The sequence below is a fragment of the Pinus tabuliformis genome, chromosome 3_2 (assembly GCF_031772625.1).
Source record: "Pinus tabuliformis cultivar Carrire ecotype Pingquan chromosome 3_2, CPIR1, whole genome shotgun sequence".
Taxonomy (NCBI): domain Eukaryota; kingdom Viridiplantae; phylum Streptophyta; class Pinopsida; order Pinales; family Pinaceae; genus Pinus; species Pinus tabuliformis.
Genome location: NC_142302.1, coordinates 443,868,025 through 443,879,918, shown reverse-complemented (window position 1 = coordinate 443,879,918; position 11,894 = coordinate 443,868,025). Strand labels below are relative to the sequence as shown.

Sequence of the window (11,894 nt, the reverse complement as noted above, 5' to 3'; positions counted from 1 at the left end):
AGTCTATCTACAATATGAAGAGTTGTGAAATTCTACATTCAAACAAGCATAAACATCCTGAAAAATATCCAGACTCAGTAGTCTTCACATATTTGACATCGAGGATACATATTACAGACAAACCAGGGAAAGTAAAGTTGTAAGATAATTGAAACAACAAAAGAATGGCAATCAAGAGTATGATATTTTCTGTTGAGAAGGCCATGTTTACCAGGCTTGCAGGCCCAAGGCAACTAGATAATTTAGTAGCATGGAGTTTAACATTCTCTAAAAACTCAGCTGCCTACACAAACGAATCAACCAGAGTTCTTTTACTTTATCAAAGGTTAGTGATTCAACCAGAGTTCTTTTACTTTATCAAAGGTTAGTGATTCATCCCATCGAACACTTCCAACAATAAACATAAATGATGCTTATCTCGATTGGCAAACATCACACATGCATATGGGGGGATTCATATCACCAAACCCTTTAAGAACATTCCTCACATAAATTAAAGATTCATGCATACGATGAAATCACCTGACATAGAATTGGAATTTATTTACTTATCTGACGGCTAGTCTAGATCAGATATGACCATGTGAAATGCATGGGTATGGAATGACTGTCTGAGAAATTTTGAGGACCCTCTGCAAATGCTGATGGTCCGGGGTCTGAAGTAATAAAAGGACTCGGAGCTTACAAAATATCAAGATGCCTGAGAAGAAAACCAAATACATACAAAGACTTCTTCCAATCGGTCCAGCGGAAATTCAAATCTCTCCTCTACAGAGGAGACTGCTATTAAGCTGTCCTAATAAAAGTGACCATTCTGCATGCAAAGAGAACTTTCCAACATCCTGTTCTAGTCAAAATGTGTGTTTCATTCACTAACTCAATTGTTGTTCCAGTAGTTTTAGATGCAAAACCCCGATTAAAGGAAGACTATAAATAAGAATTAAGATATATGACAGTCATTAAGCTGAAAATAACAAATTTCGAATTCAAAATTTTGATCCGTGCACAGCACCCAATGCCATTCCCAAATGGCAAGTACTATTCTTAAAAGATGTTATGAAGTCAGATACAAGCTTATAATGTAGAAATAAATTCGATCATATCCCAAGTCTACTTTGTCTATTTTAGAATTGAAAATATAGCATTCAAACAAAATTCCATGTGTCAAGCTTATAACACAGCACACCTGCTCAACTTTCCTATTGTATGCAACAGCATTCGAAAAGAATTCGGGATGGAGATATTTGGTTCCTTCCCTTGTTCCCTCTGTCTGCTGTTGTCTGCCCAATTCGTTTATGTCCATGCAACCCTATTACAAGGCGTAGTGACCTAGACCCTCCTCTGAATTGAGGTTGGGGTTCATTCCTAGCAACCATTTTCTCCGGTCTCCTCTCATGTGTAGTGAATTAGTTTGCAATCAATTACTTTTTCCAGACACTCAATATGAACTAATTTCATTATTGTTCTATGAATGCCTAATATTTTAGCCATAGCAAACAAAATCAACAGATAATACTTGGTTGCAGAAAATCATCCAAAACAGCAGAAACAGACAACATAGAACAAGTTATATCAACACAGAAAGTATTCATGATAAGCTTACTAAATCAAACAGAGCTTGCTGAGATATACAGAAAATTCCACCCAACCAACATCATGTAAACGTTTGCCACATTGTTTATTGACATACTAGTGTAAGTTGCAGAGACTTGCAGAATTATATCATTAAGGATTCAGGGGATGCCTTCCATGTTAAAGATTTAGTTTCTTTCAAAATAAATAAATGAATGATGGTCATTGCTGTACACCACGGACACACGTCTTAAATCATCGATATTTGGCCTAATGAAAGAACAGCAAGACCTACAAGGAAACTAGCAGCTGTTTAAATTTACAAACAGCAGTGCCCTTGTAATGTTTCAGTTCAAGAAAATATTTGAACTCATCCCCAGATGCAGAGCAGCTGAATAAAATCTCTGTCCATCTGTACTACTACAAGTTACTTCTCCCCATCTTCTGTCTTTTTATTTGCGAGAAGATTTGGGGAATTATATCACCAGACTATGGGGATTGCCATATACATATTTAGATAAATCATTATGTCAACCTCAAAAAGGCCTCTGCAGGCCAAGAACTCTATCAATCCCTGCCAATTTCTATGCAGGGATTTTTCACGGCAGAAACAACAGAGTACTTACCTGACGGTAGAGAGCTAAGGCATGGAATCCAAACAGCAGAGGCTGGGAACTAGATATTCCTCCAAGAGCAGGAAAACTCAAATCCATGGCCTCAAAGCCTGCAATCCTTCCCCATCCCAGCTTAATTACAGAGCACCACTCTGGTAAAAGCCAAAACCAGACAAGACATTGAGATGAAAAAGATGGTTACCATATCCCTTCCAGACCACTTCAAAACCCCCTTGGGCTCCATCATGAGGCTCTTGGCCCTTCGCAGAGTATCCACTTCCTTGAGGAGATCAAAGGAAGTCCCCTTCCGCTTCAATTCCTGAATGCACTTGCCCATCATTTTGGCATCATCCTTCTCCCTCTTGAGCAGCCTCTCAATGTGGAACTCCATATCCATCTTGTATCTCATAGCCCATATGATCACCAGGGAGGCCACCAGCGACAAGACCGAAGGAATCCATGCCCTCCTGCAGGACTCCCGGGGATTCCTGGCCGCAGCATTGTATAACAGAGTCAAGACAATCCCATGGAAGATGAAATAGAAACAGCAGAGCTGGGTGACTTCTTTCCTGGTTCTGTCGAGCCTGGATTCCTTAAGGGCCACTCTTCGCCCGATGGAGTCCTCCTCCTTTAGCCATTGTTTGAGGAGGAGCCTGTGACTGGCGCTTTCTGCGATCTGCTGAAGTGGGTGTGAGGGGATGGCATTTCTCGGCTCGGCAGGGCCGATTTCTTCCTCCTTGCAAGGGATCATCATTCTCGCAGAGACCAAGGGCTCGGATCGCTCGAATCTATTCAGGGCAGACAGGAAAGCGCGCAAAAAAAATGCGAAAATCGAAGGAGAGTCGGAGCAAAATCCAGAGGAAACAGATGGAGAGTACGAACAGGAACGCCTCTCCGCCTGGCTTTTGTTGAGCCTTAAAATGTATAACGGTTAGCTTTCTAACGGTCAAGTTTTCCCTTTTTTGAATTGAGTCCGTGATATTAGATCCAATAACGGATATGTAAATATTATTATTTTGTTTTTAGATATTATCGTGATAGCTGGTCATTGAAAATGGTTATGTTTAAGCAAGCTCAGTTCAAATTTAATTAAAAAAACACAAAAATCATTTTAAGAGGATGTTATTTTTATATTTAAAAATATATATGGGAATTGTATTATGTATATTGTAATATTTATAAATAATTAATTTAAAAATATTTTTTATTTATTTAAAATTTATTTTTGAGGTGAAGAAATATATTAATGGTACAAGATTTAGATGGGTTTATCTTCTTACAATGAGTATACACTTATTACATACAATGAGATTTGTCTTTATATAATGATGGAGATGTTTATTGGGATTTTTATATATTATTAATAAAGATTAAGTTAATAATTTAATTTAATTTTTTGATTATTAGGTGAATAAGGAAGTAATCATATAATGATGTGGATGTTTATTGGGATTTCTATATATTATTAATAAAGATTAAGCTAATAATTTTATTTTATTTCTTGATTATTAGGTGAATAAAGAAGTAAGCAGGCCATGCCCTTGGGATTGTAGTTCAATTTGTTTAGAATGTTGCATTGTCAAAATGGAAGTTAAGAGTTTGAGGCTAAGTTAGGAACAAAAGAAACACTTATCAAAATAAATAGAGATGTTCATGGATAACACATTTTTAACAATGTATTTCGTTTTACTTTTTAGATGGATTGAAACTATGAACCTTTTTTTATCTAATTTGAAATTAATTGGAACCATGATTATTTATTTATTTATTAAAGTTATCCAAAGTTTAGTTTGCTTATGTAATAAAGGAATATTTTAAATTTTATTTTATGATAAGACTATCTTATTACAACCAAAATATGGTTATTTTAAGGTAGGGTGTTCATCATCTAATGTAAGGTAGAAACAAAGGAAACAAATATCAAAACAAATAGAGGTAGGGTGTTCATTATCTAATGTAAGGTAGGAACAAAGGAAACAAACATCAAAACAAATAGAGATACTAAGTAACAAATGAATTACCTTTTTATGAATAAGAGTACTTTGTCACCTCATTTGTGTGGTTAAGACCTCTTAATATGTCACCTTGTTTGCACGGTTAGGATCTCTTAATATAAGTTTGCACTTAAGATTTTACCAAATATAAAATATACAATGGATAACACACTCCTCAACAATAGGGTTCAATGTTCTTATTTCCTAGTCCAGTGTTGTATAACATAAATTATATTCGTTGGATTAATGGTTTTTTTGTTAGATTCTAAATAGACTATAATGAATTCTTTTAGCCAGACTCTAAATCCAATGGATTGAAATTATGAACATTTTATCTAATTCAAAATAAGTTGGAACAATGATTTTTTTATTTATTGATATTATCCAAAATTTAGTTTTTTTTTGAAATAATAATTTTTTTTTTTCAAATTCTATTTTATGACACATTTTTTTTATTACAATCAAAATGTGGTTATTTTAAAATTGGAACCATAAAATTGCAAGTTCAACCCTAGTGGTAGGCTATTCATCCAATCTAATGTAAGGTAGGAATGAAGGAAACACAATAAAATAGATAAAGATATCAAACAACAAATGACCCACCTTTTGATGAATAAGAGTGTGTTGTCACCTCATTTGTGTGGTTAAGACCTCCTAATATGTCACCTCATTTGTATGGTTAAGGCCTCCTAATACAATACAAGTGTGTAGTTAGATTTTACTAAATATAAAATATACAATGGCTAGCGTTTGGATATACACCCTTCAACAATAGCATTTGGTGCACCTATTTCTTAGTCAAGTTCTATGTAACATAAATTATATACAATCTATTGGATTCATGAATTTTTTGGTCAGAGGTTAAATATACTATAACGATTTTTTTTTGTCACACTTTAAATCAATTATAATCATGTAAATTTTTTTTAATATTTGATGGATTGAAATTATGAACATTTTATGTAATTAGAGAACTATGATTTTTTTAAAATTGATGGTTATCCAAAGTTTAGTTTACTTCCGTAATAATGAATTTTGTTAAAATTCTATTTTATAATAAATTTTTATTATTGTGTTAAGAGGCACCCTCTCTCTAATGTCCCCTATCTCATGAGCTAGAGACATGACTTCGGCTTCCCTAGTCATCTCCTAATAGGTTAACAATAAGGAAAAGTTAATCTAAGAGATTCATGGAAATTTACCCAATTTTGTATTATTAAATAAAATGATAAATAATAAATAATAGAAGAGGCAAAAAGTATTTATTTTAAAAAGCAGCAAAAGTTATCTAGAAGGTTGGAAAAGGAAAAGAAAAACAATTTCTTCAATAAAATAATATTAAAAGAAATCTAGAGGGTTGGAGAAGGGAGCTCAATAATTGGTCATTATTATATTAGGTCAATATCATTTGCTATTGGTGAAGAGCTCAAGTAAGTTCACTTCGGAAGCTTTCAGGTGAGGCCCTCACTCTAGCTTTAGTGGTTTCCTTGCCAACCTAGTTAGACATCTTCCATCTTCGGTGGGCATCACTACCACCCTAGTGGAATTCCTTCTTGTTCATTTTAGAGATATGATCATAAGTTTGCAGGAGATCATTTTCCTCATAGTATGCATTTCAACTTTGTCTTCCCATTCTCAAGGTCGAGTGTTACTCTTGTTTCAGGAGTAGCGAATGCTAAGGTTTTTGGGAGATAACCCTTGAAGCAACGGTTTCAGAATTGTAGCATTGAACTTCCAGCGTCGAGAGCACATCCAACAAGGGGATCGATTTGCAAGAAAAAGTGAGGTTGATAATACTATCGGGAGCACACGTGGATCCATGGTTTTTCATCTATGCACACGTGGATCCATGGTTTTTCATCTAGAAGAGAGAGGGTTCTAAAGCTACATGGCATGAATTCTTCAGACTCCCATCAGCTAGAAGATTGATATGCAGTTATGTAGAGGCCGATTTGTTAATGAATTGGCAGTGGGTGTATTGAGCCAAATTACTTGTGCATTCTCAGAGATTCATGAGGCTGAAATTATTGTGCGTTGGCAGTGATTACTGAGGTCGAATTGTTGCAAGTTTAGGAGGGTCAAATACTTGAAAATAGATTGTCAAATCGAGAAGGGATCGGTTCACCCATTCTCATCTTGTCTACAGGGAGGCTGGACCACTGGTGCATTTCCCTCATAATCGATTGTAGTACTTCAACTTTAGGGAGGTTGAATATTTTGCTAGTTGTAGCTCATTGTCTCAATTCCAAAAAAGGTCATTCAGTCATGGTCGTGTGCCAATTCTTGTTGTGATCCATCACTAACAACACCATTGGGTCAAAAATCACATCTTCAGCCGTTGATCAATTGAAAAGGGTTGAGTTCTTTGAATGGTAGCTTCTATTCATCTTCAGAATTGAGGGTTCTCCCCGGTGTTCTTCTAGAATTGTATTCTTTGGAGTTTTTTTAAATAAAGATCATAATTTTCCTCTTTCCATTGGTGGTTCAAAATTGGTGTATGGTTTCTTGAATGTATTTCAAGATTTTTCTCTTTGTAGAAAGTTGTTAAAGAAAATTACAAATATTTGTGTAAATATTTGCTTGAAGAAGTTTTAAATTTGTGAGAAGAATTGTTTGGCTCAGTACAATGGTATCAAAGTCAAGTTTTTGGCTAGATGTGGTGTAAGACACATGAGCTACGAAGATTTTTAAAATGTGACTTATATGGGGGCACAAGTATAAGAGAAGAGAAAGAGAGTTGCCTATAGATCCAGAACCAAATTCACTAAGGCGGAAAGAAAGGAATCTCACAATATCAAGGGAAGTTCAAATGGGAGATTCCAACACTCAAATGAGCAAAGAAGTAGCAATGTTTCAAAGCCTCTTGAAGGCCCTAGATGACTCGACAAAGGGAGGGAAAGAAATGGTTCAAGAGATAAGGCAGCAAAATCAAAATAAGCGCAGCAATGGGGATTCCTATGCAACAGAATGAGTTGGGATATCTTATAATCCCCAAAGCCATTGTCAAAATTATAGTGGTGTATCTCGCCCTACCAAGCCCAAATTTATGCCTGCCACTCCATCAAAACCTATTGATCAAGAAGACATGTCATTTGGTAATTATTTTTAGGAATACCAGTTTATGGGATAAGAATTCTGAGATGCCATTACCTTCAAATACTTTTGTCTCCTGAAAAATGTTAACAAAGGCATAGAAGGTGGGGGAACAACTACATACAACTCAAAATTGCAGAGCACTATTTGGAAGCTAACCCTTCCAAACTTTGATGGTTCTACCAAGTGTACTACAATGGCATGGATTTAGAAATTAGACACTTACTTTCAGTTGAATCAGACCATACATTTGGAAGAAGAAGCATATGAGTAGTGGTACCATGATTTAACCACTTTGGGCCATGCCAACATAATTTCCTATGAGGATTTTGCTCAAATAATAGTATAAGGATTTGATTGGAAGGATCTAGAGATGTACTTTAGAGAGCTCACGCAACTCAAGAATATTGGTAGCGTGGAGCATTACATAGTAGAATTCTTAAGGTTGTTAGTCATGGTACCACATTTGTCTGAGGCTAGGAGGATTATGCTCTTTGTTGAGGGGTTGGTTGAACCTGTACGGGGGTTAGTAAGATCGAATAGACCAACTACTTTATAGGATGCAATCAATAGGAATTGGGATTTGTAGGATGTAATTCCTAAGACTAAGGCACCCGTCAAACCCACCTTTCCACCTAAGGGAAGGGATACTAGAATTCCTCAAAGAAATTGGGCAGGGAATAAGTTCAATGAGGAGACCAAAAGAGATCTTAGGAGGAGGAGATTGTATTTCACATGCCAATAACTATGGGTACCCAAGCATTTGTAACACCCTCCTCCCACATCTACCCAAGTAACTGACAACCAGGGTAAGCATGTGACAAGAAATTACTATGACATGATTCGACTCCCTATGTGTCAGTTACGGAAGTGGAACCGACAAAAACACACCATATAGACCTTCCACATCAGTAAGAGAACGCTTGGGAGCCATCCTAACCACTTAGGTAACCATCCCCTGGGTCCCACTAAGCTTTTAGACCATTAAACCGTCGAACACTCCCTTGACATGGACAAGCATGCATCCAAGAGGCTCCAGATGCTCCCACAACATGGGTATGCATGCGTCTAGGGACTTTTCTGCCTAGTGTTGTGCCTGTGTCTCCGGGATTTAAGCCACTTTTTCAGGCCCAGAGCCCAAAACTAAATGATACTTTCAGAACTGAAAGATAACAACAAAACAATGATACAAATGTAATTACTTGAATAAGGACTAGACTGGACCCCTACTATCCATGACTAGCATTTTGATGACAAGCATTTTGTCAAACATGTCACAAATATGTAATCTACAGTTTTAAACAACATATTTGAACATAGGGGTCTCATACTTATCTGAGAATCACTAAGAAGCATTGATGCCTCAACACATTAGCTGTCATTTCATCTATTAGGCCATAGATACATTGTTCATTCATTTACAAGTAAAAACATGATGAGAGCCATACATAGCCAATGTCGTGATACATTCTCATAACCAATATAATAACAACAGAAGTATCAAGGATACCTCAGCCATAGAATCTAGATATAAACCAATACATTTACACATGAAATTAAAAGTAGAAATAACCTCATATTAATGATGCAAAGGTCAACTGGTTGTGGGACTTCCACGAACCACCCGACTGTAAACATGGCTGAGCCAAATCTCTCTTCAACCAGTCACCCCCATGCCATATTCCAAGCATGAATGTGGGATCTCATAAAACACCTCAATCAAACCATCCACGGCTTCTAGAGGCCAAACCACCTCAACCCATCAAACATTGATTCCACCTCACGGTCGAACATCACAAAAATGTCACCAAATTGATATCTTCCCAAGCCTTCTAAGGCTCCAGAGAATTTGTCCAGCCCAGACTCCAATACTAGTAACTCAACCCACCAAGGGCTCTAGAGTGTTTTTCCAACCAAGGCTCCAGGATTAGTAATTCAACCCAAGTTGTTACGGGGCTCTAGAGTGTTTGTCCAACCAAGTATCCAGGAACTAATAACTCAACCCAAGCTAAAGGAAACATGAGAACCAACCCGAAAAACAAATAAATAAACCCACAGCACCATGCCTATCCATGAAATGGCAAGGCTAGGTAGATCCACTGTCAATCTAGGAAATCCTCCATGCTAATGACAAATAATGACCAATAAACCACATGCATATGCCATTCATGCCAAAACTAGTGAGGAAACATACATGCAACTCAGTACTTGCAAGCAAAACCCGCTGTAGCTCTTGATCCTGATGTCCCCTTGTGCTTTCTTGCCCTTCCTTTTCCTTCTTTCTCCAAAACTCCAAGTGTGCCACACTCTCCAAGAGTGCTCCAAGAAATCTCTAAGAGTCCACGAGTATGTGAGAGAGAGAGAGAGAGTAGAGAGAAAGCTCCAAAACTGAATTGCCCAAAGTATGTGAATTGATCCTCAGAAGCACTTTTATTAATGAGGCCTCTATTTTCTTCATTTTCCATTATTTTCCTTAATTTTCCTCCTCACATGCTACCTGTGATCTTTCACCTACCTTTTCTCCTAATTTCCATTATTTTCATAAATAAATGTGCCAAATGTGCCATTTTTCCTTTCCAAAGCATTTTCCATTGCCTTTTCCAATTCCCTTAGCCATTAATCAATCACAAGTGATCCCCTTCACTATGCTTTTGCTTAACATTCAACTTGGAATATGTGTCCCATCAACCTTGGTTATTATTCTTCCTTTATTAACTTTTATTACATGGAATTTTCACTAGGGTTGTTACATAACCCTCCACCTTGGGAGAACACCATCCTCGGTGTTCAACAACACCTACAACCAACAAGGTTGTTATAAGAAAAATATATTGCCCATGGAATTTTATAACTCAGCGCGTTGCAGTATTTACAATGATCATCCCATTGAGAAGCAAACCAACATGACAACATAACAAGCATGACATTATAATGACATGACACCCATACCGCTTATTGGAGCTTTATAACATACTTCATGGCGGTATTTACATCCATATACATATGTTCATATACCAAACATCACCAAAACATGTACCAAAAACATATACAAAAACATCAGCTCAACCAATGAATAAGGAAGGATACATAGCCCGCATCTGATCCGTTATCGCCCATGTAGCTTCCTCGGGCCCAAAGTGCTTCCATTGCACTTTAACCTACTCTATTGCTCGGTTCCAAAGCATGAGCATCTTTCTCTGCAAAATGCACTATGGTTCTGGCTGGAATTCTCCTTCTACCACCACCTGCAATACGAACTAGTCAATCACATGATCAACATCTTTAACATACTTCTTAAGCAATGGCACATGGAAAAAATCATGGAATTTCATTATCAAGGGTAGTGCAAGTCAATAGGATACTGGCCCAATCCTCTCAATAATCCTGAAAGGTCCAAAAAACCGGGGTGCTAGCTTGGCACATGATCCAATCTACAAGGAGCTCTTCTTTGGTTTTATGTGCAAGTACACCTATTCCTCAAACTGGAACTCCTTGAACAACGTATTCCGATCTGCATAGCTCTTCTTCCTATCCTATGTTTCTTTCAAATTCTTCTTGATTACCTGCATTTCCCGCTCCATGTCTGCCAACATCTCTGGTCCAATCAACACCCTGTTAATTGGATCATTCCAACTAATGGGAGTATTGCAACTCTGCCCATACAATGCCTCAAATAGACTCATCCTCAGTGACTCTTGGTACCCATTGCTGTAAGCGAACTCTACTAGTGGAAGGTACTCTTCCCACTTCTGTTGTTCATGTATCACATACATCCTCAACATGTCCTCCAATATCCTGTTGACCCTCTCTATCTGTCCATTTGTCTACGGATGATATATTGTACTGAAGGCCAACTCTGTGCCCAAACCTACAAATAATTGCTTCCAAAACTTGGAAGTGAACTTTGCATCCTTGTCTGGCACGATCTTCTTCGGAACTCCATGCAATCTTACCACATCCCTGATGAATACCTGTGCTACATCACTCGCTAAGAATGTCGACTTCACTGGAATGAAATGCGCTACCTTTGTCAACATGTCCACCACTGCCATGATGGAATCATGTTGTCTCACTGTCCTCATCAAACCTGTGATAAATTCCATGGAAATGACCTCCCATTCACTCTGGAATCGAAATCGGTTGTAGCAGTCCACCTCGATGCTTACACTCTGCCTCCACCCGCTGACAATCCAAGTACCTGGCCACAAACTCTGCTACTCCTCTCTTCAAATTTGATCAATAATAGAATGTATTCACTTCTATCAATGTCTTCCGATAATCGCGGGTGACTTGAATATGGTTATGCATGAAACACCTTCAAGATCACGTTCTTGAGCTCACTGTTATCTGGCACATATATCCTATCTCTAAATCTAACCAATCCATCTATTGTGAGACGATAGTCCACATCTTGTGCACCTGCATTTGTACCTATACCTATACCACTACTTGTACCTGTACCACTACCTGTACATGTACCTGTACCACTACCTATACCTATACATGTACTTTACTGCAACTTGTGCACAATCTCCATATACCTGTCATCCTCTCGACTTTCCTACAAGATCCTATCCTGTAAATCCATCCCATAGGAGCTCATAGCTGCTATGTGATTTCC

The 11,894-nt window shown here is 37.5% G+C and overlaps 1 protein-coding gene across 1 annotated transcript; it reads right to left on the bottom strand.

Moving 5' to 3' along the window:
- Positions 1-1,730: 1,730 nt before the first annotated feature.
- Positions 1,731-3,045, bottom strand: LOC149181210 (uncharacterized). Its single transcript, XM_089418286.1, has one exon. It carries the CDS (start codon positions 2,938-2,940, stop codon positions 2,320-2,322), a length of 621 nt encoding a protein of 206 aa, XP_089274412.1. The 5' UTR covers positions 2,941-3,045; the 3' UTR covers positions 1,731-2,319.
- Positions 3,046-11,894: the final 8,849 nt, after the last annotated feature.

What these genes read in the sequence shown, in the direction of transcription:
- LOC149181210 (XM_089418286.1), bottom strand. Translation starts at nt 2,940, where the DNA reads ATGATGATCCCTTGCAAGGAGGAAGAAATCGGCCCTGCCGAGCCGAGA.